General features: G+C 42.6%; 1 protein-coding gene across 1 annotated transcript; it reads right to left on the reverse strand.

The window, feature by feature from the left end:
• Window positions 1-27: 27 nt before the first annotated feature.
• On the reverse strand, window positions 28-4,163 carry prop1 (PROP paired-like homeobox 1). The gene is made up of 3 exons (XM_069689774.1): window positions 4,064-4,163; window positions 2,849-3,078; window positions 28-399 (listed from the first exon to the last, which is right to left on the reverse strand). The coding sequence occupies exons 1-3, from the start codon at window positions 4,155-4,157 to the stop codon at window positions 28-30; spliced, it is 696 nt and encodes a 231-aa protein (XP_069545875.1). The 5' UTR covers window positions 4,158-4,163.
• Between the last annotated feature and the right edge of the window lie 18,789 nt (window positions 4,164-22,952).

The raw sequence follows: 22,952 nt of genomic DNA on the forward strand, positions 1-22,952 counted from the left end.
CATTCAGCGTGTTTTTATGGTAACTTCTTAGCTCCAGTGAGAGGCCGGGTCCAGCGGCTGCATGGGGGCCAGTGAGAACATGGGCGAGGTGAGGTTGCTCCTCAGTGGGCCGTACCAGTCGTCATGCTGCCGCGGGGGGGGCGGCTGTGGGGGGACACTGGGACAGGGGTACTGGCTGACCGGGCCTGGGTGGCGGGCGTACGCGCCGGAGGGCAGCATGGGGGAGAGGCGGGGGATGTGAGCCAGGGGCTGGGGGTAGTACTGCCGGGCCATGCCGGCCGGCTGGATGTGCATTCCTCCCAGCAGAGCCCTGTGACTCGGCATCACTCCCACCGGGAGAACTTTCTGTGAGGCCCGCTCCTGCTTCCGCTGTTTGGCTCTTCTGTTCTGAAACCACACCTGCTGAGACAAGAGCAGGTTGGAGGAAACGACAGATTAGTTGTTAATTGTGTTTAATTATTGGGTTTCTCTGTATAATATTGTAAAGTTCTGCTGTAAGGATTTTAATGTGTGAAGTGCCATGAAATAACACGTGTTGTATAAATTGAATTGAATTGAATTGAATTGAATTAGTTCCTCCTCTTGTGAGTGTGATGGCCCTCCATCTGTCTCTCTCTCGCTCGATCTCTCTATCTCTCCTTACTTCAACTCTATTTCTGTGTTTTGTAGGCGTGGCAGTTGTAAGAGGTCCGTCCAGTTGGCTGCTTGCACCTGAGGAGGGAGTGGCCTAAAAGTATAAAAGGACTGCCTTCCTGTGATTGCTCTCTTTTGTCTGAGAAGCATGGGCGGACCACATGGCTAAAATGTAGTCATTCGGTTTTGTTATTTTGATTTACACTTACATTCACTCTTCACACATGCTTACATTACTGAAACCTTACGTTCAAACATTTTGTTCTAAGTTGCTTAGTTTACTTTAATAAACACTTTTCTTTTTGGGTTTGTGTGTGGAGTCTCCCTTTTGTTGTCAAGCCTTGAGCTGGGTTGTGACAACACAAATACCAGGACCAACAACAAAATAGTTACATTACATTACATTACATTTAGCTGACACTTTTATCCAAAGCGACTTACAATAACTGCATTTCAACCATGAGGGTACAAAATTCAGAACAACAATTGTTTCACAACAAAAGTCAGTATGGTTAGTTCAATAAAAGTGGGACATTTGAGCAGTGCCTTGTTTTGCCAAGAACCAATGGTAAATAGCCTGGGTGCACCGACTGTGTCTCACAGCTTCAGTTTTCTTCGCTGTGATAACAGTCTAGTACCTCGGCTCATATTAGTGTTTGCAGAGCCACTCTGAAGGGCGGACCAATCAGCGAGCAGTGTCTGTGGTTTACAGTGTCTGTCCGGCCCCTCCTTCTCTGTGATTGGACGGCTGATGACAGCGCAGTGTTAATATTTTTCAACTCTCAGTCACCGGAAAAAAAATCGCCAAAATATTGGATAAAGAACTAACGCTCAGCACCTTGTCAATCTGCTTGTGCTTATTAAAACAATGTAAAAATATGCTGTGCTCAGGAAAAAAAGCTTTGCTGGACACGGGCCGTAGGTAGTTGCAGCGGTGGCAGAGCGTCGGCCGGTTTCGGTGCATGCTACGGCCAGAAGGATGGAACGTCTACAAACGATTCTCTATGGAGGGTCAACAGACCCGTATTCACGCAGTGAAATTAGGGTTCTGGTTTCATCATGAAATCTCACAGCAACAATCTTTGCTATTCGTGTGACATTATCAAATTCAAAAGGAGCAGTTTTGCACATGCGAAGGGAAAGTGAACCAGAAAACATATTTTGATATAACATTTTATTTTAACACACTTCAAAACAAGCATGGTCGGTATCATCTCCATTTTTCCACATTATAAGAATGTTTCATGCAGCATTCCTGCAATATCACACAATTTTATTCACTAATGGAGAACAGGGTTAAAGTGTAAAACAATATCAGGTAATTAAAGTGCGAAGTAATGTTAAGTTGCTTGCTTTGTCCCATGAACAGTCCGGTTACACAACAGCATCATTGCACTGTGTCGTATTGAGGGAGCATTATCACATTGTTCGCTTTTATTGTTACATTATTAGACTTTTTGTGTTGCAACTAATTTGGTCAAATTTGGTCGTGGACTTCTAAAATGATTTACGGTCAAACTCGGTGAGTAGTTTTGTTATTATTCGCTCTTAACAGGCCTTTTTTAGGCCAGACATTTAGAGAGGTCACAGTGGGAACACCAAACCCAGGATCACACCAGAAGGTTTCATACACCTGTCAGTCCACTGCAGCAGACTGGTTCAGTGGGAGGTTTTGCTTCGACTAAGCGGGAAAAACCTTGTGGCCAAGTTAAAGGACAAAACAAAACAAAACCCCATGGTTAGAGTGAAGCACCAAAACTACTTGGTCCGGGACAGGAAAATGAACATTGGGTTTGATCCTTCCAACCTACCTCCCTACTCAGACTTCACCACTTTTGGTTGGTTCTTTGTCACATGACATCCTTCTTCCACCACTGTCAGTGTTTGTACTTTTCACACCTTGGTGAGGAAAAATGACACTGATACGGCATCCTCTAGTGGAATGATGGGTGTATTACACACTTTGGTGTTATACTGGCCTGGAAAGTATAAATATATTAATGACGGCTGAATTCCACTAATCTGCTTCAGGGTTCAGGTCCTGGTGTCGCTCATACTGGCTCACTGTGCTGGGAAACTGCTGTTTTGTGCTTTTCCTGCTATGGCTGCTGTGAAAAAGGCCTGTGACGAAGGGTAGACTTTTAATTTTAAAGTTGCACGTCACAACTGTAACAGAGCTGTAACTGTAAAAGAAATGCAATCTCTATTGTCCCACCTGTATGCGAGCCTCGTTGAGTTTGGTGATGCGAGCCAGCTCCTCTCTGTAGTAGATATCAGGGTACTGATTTTGTCCAAAGGCCACTTCCAGCTGTTCCAGCTGCTTGTGGCTGAAGGTGGTGCGGTGGCGTCTCCGGGCCGGGGAGGGGTAAGCCCTGGTTCGCCTGCTGAGACCTACATCCATGGAGGTCTCACACAACGCCCCCTTCTTCACCGACTCTCCAATATCTGTTTTCAGGAGGGAGAAAAATAAGGGATGAGTTTGCGCGGATGCTGAAAAGACCTTCACTTTTTAGGAGACAATTCTGCAGCTCCTATTTCTTCACTTCCTTGGCATTATACAAAAAAACCCAGCAGCCTCGACTTGTAAGAACGCAATTCACCAATGACCGTCTGAAAAAGAGGGATTACACCGACTTTCTGGTTCCCACTGCCACCAGGCAACCTGAGAGCCAGAGAGCTTTAGCTGCCAAACACAAACTCGTGAGAAAGAGATACCAGAAACTAGGGGATTTGACCGAGATTATTACCACAATCAAAGTGACTAATCTGTCACAACGGCGGACCGAGCTGACCTTGTCCGATCACATCATTGTTGCTGGAAAATGCACGATTGGTGATGTTTGATATTAGAATTGTATGTATTATTATTTTATTAGCAAATCTGCTAACATGGTAAGAATGCAACTGGAAAAGGTGCTAAGCTTTGAAGAAACAGATATTTTGTGCTGGTATTCAACATATTTACATGTCATAAACAGCTTTTAGACCGTGCAGCACTTTACATCCCCAATCATTGAATGGTAGGAGAACAACACTGCATTAAAGTAAATTAAATTACTTTAATTCACAAGAAACATTATTGAAAACATGCAAAGAAATGGCAAGACAGTAACAATTTATTACAAGTCTGTCTGTTGCTGTGGTTACAGAGTAAACCTCATCAGTGGTGGATGACATGATGGTTTGATATTAATTTCTTTTTTTTTTTTAAATTTCAAACATTAAGTCTTTATAAAGCGAAATTAGTAATCGAGACCATCATTTGCAGGGTAATTTAGTTGTATGAATCACAGGCAAAAAAAAAATACCAACTGTTTCCTATTGTGGACAAAAATACATCTTTGAGGAACAATGCTGTACCATTTGAATGTTTTATATAAATATAAATAACGTAAATCAGGCTGTAATTCACATATCTTTTTGGGCTCACCTGCACTGGAGCTGACTGTGGCCATATCAGAGTAAACTTCTGTGCAGTCCTGGATGTTCCTCAGGGTGTCTCCTGCTGCCTTTACCTGGGCCATCACTGCAGCTCTGATCCCCCCAAACACACACACCTAAACATAGAGTCACTTGTCCCTCCCATCTGCTTTTCATTGTGTGGGGGCCAATGAAGTGCAGACTGTGAGAGGTACGGTTCTGGTGGTCTAACATTTAATTATGCTCTGATAGGTTCATGCGATTAAGTTCAATGTATCTGAGACGATACTTTGAGACTAAATGCACACACAGAAGGGACAGAAACCTTTTACCCTCAGACAGCTGGAGACATGGACCAAGTGTGAAAAATGCTGAGATTTGTTGATCGTCTTCATGTGCTGATGTAAACGTCAACACCCAATTCTTCTGTTTCTAGAATCATTTGATTTTAGTTTTGGTGTCTTTTCTTGGATTATTTTAATATTTATGTTTTCCCAGTCTTTTTTTTCTTAAATACATTTTCCAAAAGTCACAAATAACTATAAACATAACTTCAAATGTAAAAACTTTATTACATACTCTGTGTTCAGATAAAAGGAAAACAAACATTACATGGAACTACAAAAAAAACAACCTGTACCAGTACTAAACCGTGTCTTTAATAAAACTACAAACATTTGAATTCCAGTCATTTAGCCAACAAAAAATTATTCATTAAATTTCTAAGCACAGTCTGTAAGTATTAACTACTGCAGCCAGAACTATTTTACTTACAATATTCAGGTCATTCGGTGTAAAACTCTCACTGCATCATTTTAAGCTACTTGAAGTTTACGTTAGTTTTCTTTTACATTTCCTCCCAAGTGTGCAGAATAAAGTTGTTTACAGAATGCTCTGAACTGAGACATCACTCCATATGTAAAGTTGCATGAGAGGATGTTTGCTTGTACATACATATGTGGCATTACTTATAAATATCACCATCATCTGTCATTTGTTCTGTAATAAAATATCAAATATGTTTAACATTATTACAGACAGATTATTAACAGACTATTTCAAGTAAGGAAACTTTATTCCTTTGCCTATGGTTGGTTCTACATATTATGGCAACACTCACTGGCATTATATTTTATATCATGTTTCACAGCATACACAGAACATTAAGGAGACCTGCACTGCATGTGCACGGACCACAAGATCATCTGCATACAAGTAGCATCTCGGTTTGCATCATGGTTGGTGTCTATCTGGTGAGATGCAACAACATATGCGACCACCAGGTGGCGCTGTAGTCTCAGGCTCCCTGAAAACTGAATGGCAAAAACACTGCATATGAGTTTACAGAGTGTTTTGTCACATCTATACCTATCTATACTATCTAGATAGTGGATGTGAGGGCTGAGTGTGGAGACCACCTGGCCGAGCTCACCCCCACCACCCTCCACACCCACTCAGGTCAGCTCGGGCCTCTGGTTTGTTGTGTGTGACTGACAGGCCACCCCGTCGGCCAGATTAACTCAGCTGAACTCTTGTGTAACCTCCCGGGACCCCGGCTGCTATCAGCAGTTCCCATGATGCTAAACTCAGTTCGGGGGGGGCGGTGCGGAAGAATGGCCCTCTCACACTGCGGCCCTGATACTAGGAAGAGCCCCACTCATGTCTCACTCAGCACTGAGTCATGACAGGGCAGCACGAACGGCAGCTCACATAGTTGGAGTGTGGCAGCTGGCTTTTTATCAGTAATTAATCATGCGCTATATTTGTTGAACATTGGTATTTCCCTGTGTGTGTGTGTGTGTGTGTGTGTGTGTGTGTGTGTGTGTGTGTGTGTGTGTGTGTGTGTGTGTGTGTGTGTGTGTGTGTGTGTGTGTGTGTGTGTGTGTGTGTGTGTGCAGCATATCCATAGTGGCAGAAATGGGTACTTATACTCTACAAATGAGCCTTATGCAAGGTACCATAACAGATTAGAATTTCTCAATAGTATGAGTGAATTTGAGGGCCTGGTTCTGAGTAGTCCTTATCCCTTCTTGTGTAATATCATGAGGCATTCAACCAGAGCGATATGTGACTCCCAGGAACTAGTAAATCAGGAGTTCAAACGCAGCCTGGAGATGTGTCACACTGATACAGTAGATTGTAGCCCTCCCTCAGACCAGGATCCATGCCAGGAAAGTTTAAATAGACAAAATGCAGTGATTGAATGACCCACTATAGCAGTAGGTCTGCAGGTCTGTTATGAATCGTAAATAACTCTGGAGACTGAATCGACTTTACTGTGGATTCTTTGAGAAAGTCCCTTGCCTTGTTCTGAGCGCACTAACATCTAATTTGATTCCTTGTGACACCCCGTCAGCTAGGGCCAAGTCCTGTGTGTCCTGGAAGAGACTCCATTCTGACTATAGTGTGTGTTTTTGTGTGTACTTGTGCATGTGTAGCTGCCAAGTCCTCCACCGATCCCATATTCTGCTCACATGTTTCCTCTCCCAGACAACGACCCAGCCACAACCCCCCTACCTCTTCACAAAAAACTCAGCCCGTCTGTTTGTGCCTCCAAGTCTCCTTAATAAATATATGATTTCTAGCAAAATGCTAAAAAAAAAAAAAAAAAGTCTTATATTTGACAGGTAATGATTTTTGATTGCATTAAAAACACTTCTTTTCACTCGTTAGAGGAAAACAAACTACGTGGTCGGTTTGATGTATGGAATTTTTATATCTCAGAATTAAAACCATATTTCCTTCCTGTCTCAGAGAGGATGTTACCATATGGCCTCTTTTTTTGCCCCAGATGTCGGTCGACAGGAATTTAGTTTATGGCATTAAATGCATAAGATTTAACTATAGGAGTAGTGGAACTGCAGTAATATTTGAACTATTCAATTCAATTCAATTCAATTTTATTTATATAGCGCCAAATCACAACACAGGTTATTTCATGGCACTTAACACATTAAAGTCCTGACAGCAAGACGTTACAATATTATACAGAAAAACTCAACAATTCAACAATTCCCACATAAGCTAGGAGGGAAAAAAACTCCTCTTTAAGGGAGAAAAACCTCCAACAGAGGGAAGGAAAAACTCCCTCTTAACAGGAAGAAACCTCCGACAGAACCAGGCTCAGAGGTGGGCGGCCATCTGCCTCGACCGGTTGGAGTGAGAGGAGAGCAGAGAGAGAAAAGGACAGCATAGAGATAAAGGAGAAGAACTGTTGGTGGAGACGACAAGCGCAGGGCAGAGACATGCAGCTCCATGACGAGACATCTGCAAAAGAAAACAGAAACTACACGAGCGAGGGAACTGAATGGAGACAACAGACAATAAGAAACTATTGGAGAGAAAAAGATGGTGAGGTGTGAGTCTATAGAGAGTTAAAGAGTAGGAGGAAAGAAAAGAAGCTCAGCGTGTAACGAGGTCCTCCAGCAGCCTCGGCCTATAACAGCATAACTAAGGGTTGGTTCAGGTCTACCTGAGCCAGCCCTAACTATAGGCTTTATCAAAAAGGAACGTTTTGAGTCTAATCTTAAAGCTAGAGAGGGTTTCTGCCCCTCGAACACAAACTGGGAGCTGGTTCCACAGGGGAGGAGCCTGAAAACTGAAGCTCCGCCTCCCATTTTACTTCTGTAAACTCTTGGAACCACAAGTAGACCAGCGTACTGAGAGCAAAGTGCTCTGCTAGGATTATATGGATCTATAAGATCTCTAAGATATGATGGAGCCTGGTTATGTAGAGCTTTGTAAGTCATCAAGAGAATTTTAAATTCTATTCTTGATTTCACAGGAAGCCAGTGAAGAGAAGCTAAAACTGGAGAAATATGATCTCTTGCTAAATCCCGTCAGTACTCTTGCTGCAGCATTTTGGATCAGATGCAGGGTTTTTAATGAGTAATTTGGACATCCTAAAAACAAGGAATTACAATAATCTAGTCTAGAAGTAACAAATGCATGAATGAGTTTTTCTGCGTCACGCTGAGGAAGGATTTTCCTGATTTTATTAATATTACGTAGATGAAAGAAGGCAGTTCTGGAGATTTGCTTTATATGGTGGCTAAAGGACAAGTCCTCATCAAAGATGACTCCAAGGTTCCTCACAGTTTTGCTGGAGGCCAAGACAACGTCATCTGGAGTAACTAAGTGATTACAGAAAGAGTTTCTGAGGTGTTTAGGACCAAGTACAATAACTTCCGTTTTGTCTGAATTTAGAAGCAAGAAGTTTTTGGTCATCCAGGCCTTTATGTCTTTAGACAGGCTTCAAGTTTTACTAACTGATTAGTTTCATCTGGTTTTATAGAAAGATATAGCTGAGTGTCATCTACATAACATAACTACTAGCTAATTAGAATTAGTTTCTGTTCAGTCTTCAGTGATGCTGCTCGGTTTTACAACAGCAAATCTCCTGTCTCAACTAGTATCTAGTAATGATAGATTACTTTAAAGCTGTCTGCTTTAATCAATATATTGTTTTCAACAATGCATTACATTGCTACACGTATGTGAAAGACGTGTGGATGACATAATTAGTGACTTTCCCTCAGAACTGTGAGCAGACCAACTTTTTGCATTTAGCATCCAAAAAGCCATGGTATTTCTCTCAGGAGTTGGTGGAGACCAAAACAGAGCGCAAAGCTGGAGCCTATCCCAGCTGACTTTGTGCAAAGGCAGGGTAAACCCTGGAAATTACACAGCTGATGCTGTTTGGATCTCTGGGAAGTGAAGTCCAGAAACACAGCTAAGATGACCATTTATCACCATAGGTGCCGTTAAAGAGGGCGCAACTTTAAAAGTCACAGCGTATGTAAACATATTTTAGTAGGAGCCACAAACTCTTTACTTCAGAAAGTATTTTCTCCAGTTTTGTATTGTTCTTTGACTCTTATAAAAGACATAAGACCAGTTGTTTCAAGGCAGCAATAGTTGTGTTTTGGCTTCTTGGGAGTCGCATAACACTCTAAAAACAACATATGTTGTTACTGTGTAATGTTTTATGCAAGGAACTAATTACTAATCACATCGTGTAGACACTGACAAATATTAGTATACATTTTGGAGGTATGTTTTATTCCACGTGATAAATATAAGCTAAAAAATGCACTATCCTTTTTGATGCTCCCTTACTCCCATGACATTTCAGAAAGTCGTTGAATTTATCTGAGTTCATTTGTTACAACACATCTGCCAGCTGCAGCTGGAAAACAACGAGACTGAAACCAAACATTAAAGGCTTGGGGCAAAAAAAAAAACCCAATGAGCTAGAATAAGCTATAAATCTTCATAGTGGGGTTGTTACTACACCCTTCACATGACACGTCATCCTCGGATTCATTTTTCATATTAAAATATTAATTAGTGCAGCTTTTGTAACTCAATCGCTCAGTTCACATAGAGCTGAGAGATGCTTTATTCCAACCTCCACTTTCACCACCACCACCCTCTCTCTCCCTCCCCACCCATCTTCAGTGTGGTGAGAACATTTTAAAGTTTTTGAATACAAATCAACACTCTTGGAGTTTTCACCGCAGGCACTTTACACCACTTGTCTCACCCTCTTTACAACTGCTACGGTATTTATCAGTTGCAGAGGTGCATATATCCTGCGGAGTACGTGTTACACCCCTGAAAACGGGGAGAAATAATCACAAGGGTGATGTGGTGATGTTTCCTCAATGAACGCATTTACTGGAATGAGGAGAACATGAAATGATCTGTAAAAAACAGTCCATATATCGTCCTTGACAACAGATCAGGGAACCAGTCCATCACTTGCCCACGACAGCAGTCTGTACAACAGTTTCTACATTGTCCCTGGGGTTAGTCACATATGTCACGTCGGTAGGCTCACACTTGCTGGAGTCCATACATGAAGGAGGGCTGGAAGTAGTATGGCTGTAGGGGTGGCAGCCATGGGACCAGTCCTGGTGCATGATAGAACGGTAACATCTGAGGTGTTGTCTGGACACTGTAGCAGGAGGGGATGCCAAGCTGATCATAGGTCATGCGTCTTGGTGGGTGTCTGTCTCTCTGCGGTCGCTGGTAGGGCGACTGCTCAGATCCAGCAGCAGCACTTGATGACAGAGAAGCATCAAGTGAAGGTCCATCGAGCAAGTTTCCATCAGGTAAGCCCATTTCCTCACCAAACAGATTTTCAGCAGGTGCATTCAACCTCTCCAGCTGGTCTCCTCCTGGAGGCTGTGCTGGCGGTGCCAAAGGAGCTTGTGGTCCAACTCTGTCTTCTGTCGGCCTATGCCTAGGTTCTGTCTCCGATTCACCAATTGCCTCATTTCTTTCCACTGGCACTGAGGGCCGGAGTGGCTCGTAATGAAGTTCAAACTCATCGCAACTATCTTCATCAGATTCCTGAGTTTGAGATGCAGTGTGAAGTCTCTCTTTCTGTTTTCCTCTAGTTTTGGTAAGTAATCACAGGGCATTAGCAAGTTTCTGTGAAGAACTCTGGAGCGTCCCTTCTCTTTTTCTGGTCTTACTTCATAAATTGGCAAATCAATGCCCATTTGTCTCACTACTGTGTGAACTGTGCACTCCCAATAGTTTCGGAGTTTTCCCGTTCCTCCTCTGGGTGTCAAGTTTTTTACCAAGACATGCCCACCAGGTTGCAGAACTGAGCTCCTTACTTTTGTGTCATAGTACTTTTTACTTCTCTCAGCGGCCTTTTGAGCATTTTGGTTCGCAATGGTGTATGCCTCTTCCATACCTTGCTTCCATTTTTCTACATAGTCTCGTTGGTCACTGGAACCTGAAGTCGCGTGCAGTCCAAAGAGCATATCAACTGGAAGTCTTGGTGATCTCCCATACAGAAGGTAGAATGGAGAGTAGCTGGTTGTTTCGCAACACGTACAGTTATAGGCATACACCAGCTTGTTAAGGGACTCCTTCCAGTTAGATTTCTCTCTCACAGTCAGTGTCAGTGTCTTAAGCATTTGCAAGAGCGTCCTGTTCATCCGTTCCACTTGGCCGTTTCCCATCGGGTGATAGGGTGTCGTTCTGGATCCAGCCACCCCGCTGAGTTTCTTTAACTGACTGAACAGTTGATTCTCAAATTCTCCTCCTTGGTCATGGTGGATGCGAGAGGGGAAGCCAAACTTCAGAGCAAAGTCATTAAAGACCAGGTTTGCAGCAGTTTTTCCTGACTTCGACGTGGTGGCGTATGCCTGGGCAAAACGTGTAAAATGATCAACAATGACAAGGATGTACTCATATCCGCCTTTGCATCGGTCAAGATGGAGGAAATCCATGCATACCATCTCAAAAGGCTGTGTTGTCACCATATTTGTCAAGGGGCCCCTCGTGTCACGGCAGGTTTTTTTTCTGTTTTAGACAAGTGCAGGTTTTAGTTACATAGTGCTCGATTTCTGACTGCATGTATGGCCAGAAGAAGCGATCGCGTACCAGAGATACTGTACGATCAGCACCTTGGTGTCCCATGTTATCATGCAGTTCTTCCAACACTTTCCTCTTGTATTTTTCTGGCAAAACCAGTTGCTTGCAGGCAGTGGTAGTTCTGTACAGGATGCCATCACCATCTATTGTCAACTTGTCCCAGTCTCTGAACAAACATTTTGTCTTTGGGCTGAATGTCCTCAGCTCCCTAGCCGGTGGCTTTGAACCTGACAGTTTACTCTTCAACACAGGACAGATGACCAGGTCACATTTCTGTGCTTCTCTTAAATGTTCAGTTGGTATGGGACTAATTGATGCAGGGGCTGGCTCATTTTCAGCCGAGACTGACATGGATGCAGCTGTGAATGCCGAAGTTGCAGGGGACATGGTCTGTGCTTCAACAGCTTGAATAGCAGCAGTGATGGTGTTAGGTGGCAGTTCTTCAGAACATTCTCTCATTAGTGACTCAGCATTCAGCAGCATTCTTGACAGAGCATCAGCATCACCATTCTCCTTCCCTGGCCTGTACTTGATTGTGAAGTGGAAATCAGCCAACTCTGCCACCCACCTGGAAGTGATTGTGTTCAGTTTTGCAGTCGACAGGATATAGGTGAGCGGGTTGTTATCACTATACACAGTAAAAGTTTGAGCATAGTACAGGTAGTCGCGGGACTTATCAGTAATTGCCCATTTTAAAGCCAAGAATTCTAGCTTGCCTGCATGGAGGTGATAGTTCTTTTCAGCTGCCATTAATGTGCGATAAGCAATAACTCTGAGCTTGCCATCCTGTTTTTGATACAGTACAGCTCCAAGACCCTGATGTGATGCGTCAGTGTGTAGAACAAATGGCTCAGTGAAATCAGGGTAACCCAACACTGGTGGATGGAGCAAACACTTAATTAATTGTTCAAGTACCTGTTGGTGCTGGTCAGTCCACTCGATCGGTTTACTGGAGGGCACAACATGACTCACTTTCTTGAACCTGTTTTCCCTTCCTGTTACTGCCAGGCATTTCATCAGAGTCTGCTTTTAGGAGGTCATACAAGCAGCTGGCTCTTTTTGAAAAGTCTTTGATATACTGCCTGTAGTAGGTGAGTACACCAAGCATTTTTCTAAGTTGGCCCACCGTCTGTGGTCTGATGTCTTTCAGCATTCTCACTGCTTCGAGGTCAGCAGGATCAACTTTGTTGCCCTCTTCAGAGACGATTCTGCCCAAGTAGCGGATCTCTGGCTTGAATAGGTCACACTTACTTGGCTTGAGTTAAATGCTGTATTCCCTAAGACGTTGCAGCACTCTTTGCACATCGTTGACATGGTGATCGAAGGTTTTACTGAAAACCAACGTGTCATGCAGATAAGGAACGCAGATGTCATCACGAAGTCCTTCCAAGCATTCCTCCATGCAGCGTTGAAATGCTGCTGGGGCGTTCATAAGGCCGAAGGGGATGTGAATCCACTCGTAGAGTCCCCATGGGGTCACAAGAGCTGCCAGTGCTCTACTCTCTTCTGACATGAATCCCTGATGGTAAGCTTTGCCTTGATCTGGGAAGGAAAACCAAGATTTTCCACCTAGACTGTCCATGATATCTTGAACTCTGGGGATAGGCTGATGATCTGGATGGGTCTTCCTGTTCAAGTCTCTGTAATCTATGCACAACCGCAGGGTGCCATCTTTTTTCCTGACGCACACAACAGGTGAGGAGTATGATGAGTTCGACTTCCTGACCCAGCCATTGGCTATTAGATCAGTAACCTTTCATTTCCTGGTATAGTGGACTAGGCACAGATATGTACGTGCGCTTGACTGGTTCAGTGTCTTTGAGAGAAATAGACATCTGCAATTTTTCGATACAGCCAATGTCATCATCTGATCTTGAGGAGGAGTGGCACTCCTTTCTAAGCATCTGTTTCACTGTTGCTCTCTGATCCTCTCTAAGGTGACTTAGATCCAAAGGTGGATCCCACTGCTCACTGCCATTACTTGTGGGTTTCATGCTAGTGTGATTCACTGTGGCTTGTGTTTCAGTCTTCTCAAAAATCTGAGTGGGCAGGAACATCATAATGTTCTCTACAGTACCGATTAAAGTACATCCTGGCAAGGTAATGTCATGATCAGTCGTGTTAGAAACATCAACAGCAATAACTGGGAGTACACCTTTTCTGACTGTGACTAGTGTGTCGTAAAACTCAAGACCATCTGGCCAGTGGGGTTCTGGTCTGGCTGAAACAGCATAGTCATGTCCTCTTTAAAGGGCTGCACAGCTACACGACAGTTAATTTGGATGGAACTGCGTTTTGAAACTGCAACCTCCTCTCTTTGTTTTTACTGCATACTCACTTACTTGTTCTGCGCCAACAGCTTGTATGAAGGCTTTTACCTTGTTTCTTTTTAGACTTGGGAAAGCTTTCCTCACTGTACTATACTGTTTTGTCTTTTCAGTCTTTGCCAGGATGTGTTCAATAACACTGAAGCCTGAGATGGGATGAGACAGGTGCCAACCTTTCATCACAAGCACTGGAATGATCAGTTTTTCAGCTTGGTCAGTTTCAGAAGCGAGCCTAAAAGTAATTTCAACCCATCCCAGGTAAGGCATTTCAGTTCCATTTGCAGCAGTCAATGTCAGATCATTAGGTGAGTCCAGGATCTCTGAAACATGTCTCAGCTTTGTTGTTGGTAAGTATTCCTCTTTCCTTCTTTCATCAATTATGGATACCTAGGAACCTGTGTCCCATAGAGCTTGAATTTGGTAGCTATTCAGGTGACATTCAACAAGACACTGCCTACCAACTAGTGAGGCGACTTTGTGGGGGTAGCCAACTCAAGTTAGCAGGGGTGGAGTATTGTCATTTTTCCCTTTACAAGAGGGTTTTTCACTGCAACTTGAAATGTGGGTACATTTTCTCTTATGTTCAGCCCAGTTTTGTTTTTGACATGTTTTGGAACAATACAGGATCTCTTTACAAGATGAACATTGTTTCAGTCTGTCAGGCGAAGCAGCACGGCCACAGTTTGCACATTTCTGGGACTCCTCCCCGGTTATGGTTAACACCCGTCCCTCTGTGGTAACCATTCCTCGTTTAAAGGAGCCTTCTCAGGTTGTCTGACTCCTCTGATTTTACATCCAGCTTGAAAATGTTCTCCACTTCCGCATCGGTAGCAGTGCATACAGCGTTCAGTCACTCCCGTCTGCTGACAGACAAAACATCTCCGTGGAGCACGGGCAAAGCGGTTGGTAGAGTAACTTGGTCCATACTGAGGTTGACTGTAGTTACTGTAAAACCGCTGCGGTGAAGCAGATGGCTGAGGGTCTCTATCCGGACTAACTGGTGGCGGGGCATCGGGCCGTGGCTGAAACCGTGCCTGCTGTAAACTCTCTTTAATCTGAGCTATCTCTACAATGAGGCCTTTTAAAGAAGCTACACCTGTCCGAAGCTCCTGTATTTCTGTTAGCAGTTCAGGAGAAACCTTAGTTTTGCCTTCTTTCACTGGGCACTTAGCAGTTGGTACATCGTCTGATTGCACTATGCTTGCACTTGTAGCTGACTGTGGGGTGGTAAACTTCTTTTTATTTCTCCTTTCTGTCTCAGTAGCACAAGCGATGTTTAACCTCTCTAGCAAAAGCTCATCTGCGGTCTCAGTATCTAGTAGAAGGGGCTGCATATGTCCATCCTAATACTGTCATTCTGGAGTCCAGTGAGTAATGTGTGCAAACACATGCCCTGAATTAAGGTTGGGTCATACTTTAGTCCCGATTCTGACTCTTGAGAAGCAAACAGTACTTTCTGCTTCAGATCTAAAACTCACATGAGGAAACTCAGAGGGCTTTGTTTGCCGTTTTGTGCTTCAGCAGTTAATTGTTTGTAAAGTTCTGTGGCACTTTTTTCTTGAAAGTGTCAGCGCAGGATGCGCCTAAGTGTGGGGAGCGTCAAGTGGGGTTTTCCTTCCAAATAGCTGCGTAACTGTGAGCTTGGGGAAATACCTCTAATTACAGCATCTACGATCTCCATTTCAGGATAACTTCTGTTTAGTCCATTTTCAATCTGATGAGCAAGGCTGGAAAATGTCAGTTTCTCCTTCTGACCTAGTTCGCCAATTTGGCCTGAGATTTTAGTAAGTAAGTAATCATAATTATAACATAACAATCGAGACAAACTGACTGCGGATGATGTCGAACTCCAGCGAACACTTGAGAGGCTTCATGTCAATGCATCCTGTTGTATGTGCAAACATGCCCTTAGTGTTTGTGTGCATGAAGTGATGCATGTCTCTTTCATGTTGCAGCAAATATAATAGTTAAGCCTACCAGTGCTCGCACCGAGCTCTCACAAACCAAAAGTGCACAAAGAATAAACTTCTCTTTCTGCTCCCATAGTCCCCCCCACCCCCACCCCCACCCCCCTTTTCTCTCTTGTATTAGGCTGCAGGGAGGACCGAGGACATGGAGTCTTCTGTCAGCATCTATCATCTGGGTGTTGCTGTGCTCAGTGTGTGAGTGGTGAACAGAACGGGAGATGCAGGGATTATCATTAGGAAAGAATGATACACAAACAGAAAGTTACATTACAGAGATCATCGGAGGTCACTGGTCTGATCAATGCAGCAGTCACTGCAGCGTCCTCTTGGATCGGTCCTGATCTCTCAACCAATATTTTCTTGCACATTGCGATTCAATCTGTGTACCGGTCAGTAAAATACGAAAAATATTGTAGAATCAGCTGACAGAGAGTACACACGTGCATACACAATCTGATACACACACACACACACACACACACACACACACACACACACACACACACACACACACACACACACACACACACACACACACACACACACACACACACACACACACACATCATTAAACCCCATGTCTCCAACAGTGTAAGAAAATAACATCCAAGTCATATTATACTGGGTGCTCTGTTTCAAGCATTATACACACACACACACACACACACACACACACACACACACACACACACACACACACACACACACACACACACACACACACACACACACACACACACACACACACACGCACGCACACACACACACACACACACACACACACACACACACACACACACACACACACACACACACACACACGTACGTACGCACGCACGCACGCACACACACACACACACACACACACACACACACACACACACACACACACACACACACACACACACACACACACACACACACACACACACAGACAACACACAAACATAAAAGCATGCCCCCGGTACACACAGGCCTCTGTGTAGCTGTGTCCATGTCCAGTATGGACACATAGAGGAAATTCTTCCCTCCCAATTTCCCGGGACTGAACTGGGAGTGACCTGGTTGGCAGACACACAGCCCCGATGGAAGGAATGTAACTCAACCCCCCCCCTCCATCTCACCATCAACACCCACTCCCCCGAATCCATCCAGCACTCTGCAGGCCCAGCTGTGTGAGGACAGACAGACAGACATACACTACTGGAGGGTCTTTTGTCTCCGAGCAACAAGCTTCATATCTGTTTGACATCAGGTATGCGGGCATCACTGAAGTTCCAGCATACACTCTGACTCAAATGTTTTTTCTTTTCTATGCAACTCTAAATATACTTACAGCTCCAGCAAAACAATAATCACAAGAGCAGCAACAATGAAACAGAAACAACAGCTGTCACATGAAGACCAATATCTGTCAGTAAAACATGACAAGAAGCAGAGAGATGAGAAGGCAAAACCAAAAGGCAAGAAAAAGAAAGTCCACAATAAGAAAAGCAAAAACAAAAAAGACAATGTCATCTATGTAATCATTCATAACTACAAACAACAATAAACAACTTTAACAAAAATGTGTTATTTTTAGGAAATAAGGCTGATTCATGTCACATTCACATCAAATGGAAGTTTGTGTGTAAACCAGTTCACTTGTAAATATTGCTAATATCATTATTCAAGTAGTTTTACAAATTGTGTTAACTATTCCTTTAATTGGCTTTTATTGTGACAACTATACGTTCATTTAAAGTGAATTTGTGAAAGTGGCACCACTTTAAGGTCGCATGACCTATTCTGTCTGTCATAACTATAGTCTGTACATAAAGATGGACTTAGCAAGTGATGACATCACCAACTGGTTGGCATTGGAGCCTAATTGAGGCCTACAGAATGACTTCGTGGTCCGGTTGGAGCCAGGACTTTCTATATATACAGAGCGGTGGAGCCAGGGAGTCATACTTGAACCCTTATTGGAGCTCATAGTTAATGTTTACAGCATTATAGCTAATGGACAAGGTGTATTGTACACTGCTTCATACTGGAATTTCATACAAAGTGCATGAAATAGGAAAGCATTAAGAAAATGAACACCTACTTACGGAAAAATAGGTATTGGAATCCCCTGATGGTTTGTTTGTACAATTAACAGAATAATAAGTCTGGTTTAATTCTGGTGAACCTCAAACTAATTAAAACAAGTTCACAAACATCCAAACTGTCTCTGACAAATGGATTTCCTGATCCACTGATAAATAACTATAATAACAGTTCACCAGGGAATGTCCCTCCTGGCCTGTCTTATTAGAAAACGGCTTATCAATCATTCCAAACCAGACATGTCAATCAGGTCAGTCACGCCCCGAAACATAGCTCTGTTTGACTTAATGATGGAATTGTTTTCAGAGGGACCACCAACACACTGATCTGATAGCTACTGACATCATTATGATTTTTTGGGGAAAAAAAAAAATTGACTTAAGAGAGAAATGGACACTTTTTCAATGGAAGTCTGTCAGAGTGATATATTTAATACATTTGCACCAGTATGTATTTTTGTTCATATTCTTTATTGTATAATTGTATTCATATAACACCTGTCTTTTGTGTTAGCTGTATCTTTCTCACTTTGTAAAGTTACTTGTTTTTTCTTATACGTTTCACTTTTTCATTGTTGTGCATCACCACACCAAGACATGTACGTGAAAACGAACTTGGCAGTAAATCTGATTTTGATGGAGAATGTAAAAGGGTTCACTCACAATGTTAAACCCATGGAGCATTTTAGCATCTTAGAGCTCATTGTTTTGGTTTTAACTTTATTGATTCGCCTCACTCTAATTTCTCTCAATAGTTGGTGGAGCCCAAAGCAGAGCTCAAAGAAGGACCAATATTGGACTTAGGTGGCCTAATAGTAGCTAATTTTGCTCTGTGTCTGCAAATGTGTAAACTGCTAACAAATCCACAACACAATATGCAGTTTTATACCTCACCCAAAAGGCCAAAAACTAAATTGTTTGAGGTTTTGGGTTTAAATTCACGTTTTCTGCAGCAACATGAATAAGTCTGTCCGTAAGAACTGCCTGATAACTATTGGGTGTTATATTTATTCGTCATTTGGCCCTCCTGAGATGTCCAGCCATGTATACGGAACATCCATCAAGACTACCTTTCATCCCACAGGATTAAAATGCAGCAGGAGTGCCATGAGGCTAACAAAACAGAATTGATTTGATTAAGGTTTTTATTACACATACAGTATACTTGGCCTTTTCATTTGGCACCACCCTCAGGCTAAACATCAAACTTTGACGCCTTTTTTCCTCCCAAGTGAAATCTCAGAATAGCAAGTAGTCTCAGTTTTGTTTTTTCATCATTACAGCCTCATTAGTCTTTTTTTTTTTTTTTTAAAGAACATTTCATTGAAAGCTTCTCATCTTAAATTCTCTTTTTTTTTCTCCTATTTTATTCTAACTGATTTACAACTTGTTACACTTGGAGTTTGCACACAATTACTCAAGCAACTTAAAACTGTTCTTCACTGTACAGTTATGACCTGAATCATGTTGGTTCTTAGCGTCTCCCTGACCGCTGGGCCGGTCTGCAGGCTGAAGTGGGAACCATTGCTCCCATTATGACTCAGCAGATGGTGTGGTATACAGCACCGCCCTCCTGGTGCTCTCGTGCCTGCAGTAGAACTCTATGTTCTGTAATGATATTGAACTCATCTAGGACGACATATTACCCTGCGCCCTGGGAATCTCATCTTTCCTAGCCACAGATATTAAAGCCAAGAAAACCAAGTTTGAACAGGATCGGTTGTCCTGCGCTGCAAAGACGTCCCATTCAGCAAGTTATACAACACGGCTCCAAGTCCTACAAACTCAAATAAAGTTGAAAATAATTTTCACTGTAGCTTTAACTGAAATTCAACCCTTTTTCTTTTTTTCTTCTGCTGCATCTGTCATGCTTCCATGTAAGTGTCAGCTTTATTGTAGAGTGATTGAGATAATGGTGGCGTGTGGCAGCCTGCCCCGCATGAGGTTTTCGAGGTTCAGCTGTTTGGCAGGGAGGGCTGGTGGATTTGCAGAGCTGTTGTCTGAATGCCTCCTCCTGCTCTAGACTCCCTAGGTGGTGTCCCCCCCCATCCTAACCCCCTTCCCAGACAGCCTTTTATTGGCTCCCCACGCCTCCTGTAGTCCTTATAGGCACACCCCAAACTCATGCATGATACTCTGCCCCCACCGCTGCCACCGTGCCCTAACCCACTGCCACAGGGGAGGAAATGGCCTGGAGGAGGTCGAGAGTGGTAAGGTATAATTATCTTCTTTCTACATCTCTCTCTCCACCTCGGTTTCCTCACTTCACTTTTCATGATGCCTCTAAGGCTCAATGCTGCAGCTTTAACAGGGTTGGTATAATTAACACGGGCACCATCTCACTCAACTCCTCGCAATGGAAAAGATGTAGTATAATTTACCACCAGGAAACCTGCTTTTAGCTGACAGATATTATCTGCCAACAAATTAAAGGTGAAACTAATTGATGGGATATTATTCATAGTTGTAGCTGATCATTAGATAAGTGTTCTCTACAGCAGAGAAATTCACAGTAACCTTTCAGACCATGCCAGTCTGGCTCCCCCCTACTATTATTCACAGCTTTTAATCACTTTTAATCACTTTTTTCCCCTCGGGGATTAATAAAGTGTATAAATAAAGTGTATAAATAAAAATGATAGTCTGGAAACCCTGTTTGCATTAAGGTTTGCTAAGTGACTCTAAAGGGTGGACCAATCAGCAACCAGTGGGTGTGACAGCGGTGGTAGAGTTTCAGCACACACTTAGACTGTATATTAAAATGCCGGCAGCTTTAGGATCCAGAAAGAAATGCCAAAGCAGAAGTGCCTTAAAGTGCAATACCACTGAGGGCCACTAGGGGGTGGCTTCAACAAACCTCTGGCTACATAGACTCCCATTCAACTTCTCTCACAAAATACATAGTCAGTACATTTATTCGACACGTCCTTATGATGTTATCTAATATATTCTTTCCTGATCACTGCTCTGGAAGCCCATCTGAAAAATAATACCATAATCAATTAGGTATATTTAAAAAGTGCTATTTTGAGGTGCGTGTCTGCTTGGATTGACATGCCTAGGATGCAGTAAGGTTTCCCATATTGGTGAGCGAGGATAGTGTCCTCGGGTTCTCAGTCAGACGCATCACTTGCTCAGTTTATCCACTTCCCCCTCCAAAAAAACAAGATGTACAAGTATAAACGCAAGACTTAAGGTTTTGAAACGGCAATTCACAAACCAATGAGTGACATTACGGTAGGCTGCAGCTTAGACGCACAGCATAAAATATATGGTGGTCAAAGCTTATTGATTAAAGGCTGCTCCATTAGTTACAAAATCACTTTGAGGTCTACAAATCAATTTCTTACACCTTTGTTCTCGTAATTTGGGTTTTACAGACGCACCACTTTCCAACCTCTGTACACATGGAGTATCTCTTACTAAAGCCCACGGTGGTTTTAGTAATTACTGAAAACAATACCCGAGTCATTACATGTGAGCTCATTTAAGACTCATCACATTCTAAATAAGGTTATTTCACAACCTCCTGGTTTTGTCTTTTTTCCTTGTGCAACCTTGTTTGTGAGCATTTATTTGCATTGACTGTCAAGCACTTCCTCTTGTGCAACAACTTGCTTTTCATAGGCAGGGTGTGTCAGCATCTTAGTGGTCGTAACCATGGCGACAGCAGTTGGTCTATAAAAGTGCTGCTCTGCTACCTCTCTCTCTGCATGTATGTGCTTATGTTATATCACGGTCGTCGGCGCTAAGCCCCGCTCTGACACCCGGCACGCTACACCAACACTGTACACTATAATGCCACACACCCACACATACTTATGCTCATGTAGACATGCATGCTTCCCGACTTAACCAACAAGTGGGCTATATTCTGCCTCACAAACTCATATGGGCCCTGTCAGCTCAGACCACCATTTGCATGCACACTGTATGACCTCTAGTCGAGTATAGGATTTCTGCTGCTATTACAGTGTATATTGTAGTCTGGTCTGCAGAGTATTCTTAGCAGCGCCATAAGTGAAAACATGAGGGTGAAAGCAGGAGGGTTTGTGAAGGCTGCAGATCTGTATGCTGCATATTTCAATATATCATCTTCTGGTGCACCACGACATAAATATTTGTATCCTGTCACTGTCTGTCTCTGTTTGTTTTTGTCAAAGACACTGAAGGTTTGCAGCTTTTATCTGAAGTTATTCCAAAAACAATCTGTGTTGGAGGAAGTATTCAGATCCTGAAAGTACCAATACAGAGATGGAAAAATAATTAATTACAAGTAAAAGTGCATAAGAAATCCTACAAAACTAAAGGTCAAGAAGTATCAGCAGCAAAATGTAATCAAAGTATTAAAGTAAAAGTCCTGGTTTGGTCCCTCTGACTGATATATTTTTATATACGATGTTATTAGATTATTAATAGTGGAGCATCAGTGTGTAACTGTTGTTGCTGCAGGTGGAACTGGTTTAAACTACTTTGTATCCAGTTTTTTTTTTTTTTTTATCCGGGACAGCAGAGAAATCTGAGAAGTCATCAAATGATTACGAAGACAAAAACAAAGTTCTGATCAACAAATCTGTTTTTAGTTTTTCTCTAATCTTCAATTTTATCCAAGATATTGGATCATTTGAACATTTATTAAAATGAAACCATGTGAAAAGTTTACAGGGAAAAATCACTGTTTGTTGGAGCTGTTAATAACTCAGCTACATCTGAAATGTGACCCGAGTACATGCTGATTTTTGTAAAAAGAACACGTTCAATCATTAATAATATATTTATAATAATACACATTATCTATTGTGTCAGATCTTGCTCTTAAAAGTAACTAAACCTATCAGATGAATGTAGTGGAGTACAAAGTTCAGTGGAAGTATAATGTTGCATCAATTGGAAATACTCAAGTAAAGTGTGAGTACATAATAATTTTAGCAAGTTATCATATAAGTTATTTGTTTTAAAACCCAACAAATGAATTCTGGTTTATTTACATGCACATTATGTAGTTAAGTGCAATACTTTGGTGAATGTACTTTCCACCACTGGTCAAAGGCGTGTACACTGATGGGCCAAAACATTATGACCACTTTTGCCTAATATGCTTTCAGTCCTTTGAAGTGCTG

The sequence above is a fragment of the Brachyistius frenatus genome, unplaced genomic scaffold, assembly GCF_029030835.1.
Source record: "Brachyistius frenatus isolate BFR_SWC_R1_liver_20210118 unplaced genomic scaffold, ASM2903083v1 Contig_8, whole genome shotgun sequence".
In the NCBI taxonomy this organism is placed as follows: domain Eukaryota; kingdom Metazoa; phylum Chordata; class Actinopteri; family Embiotocidae; genus Brachyistius; species Brachyistius frenatus.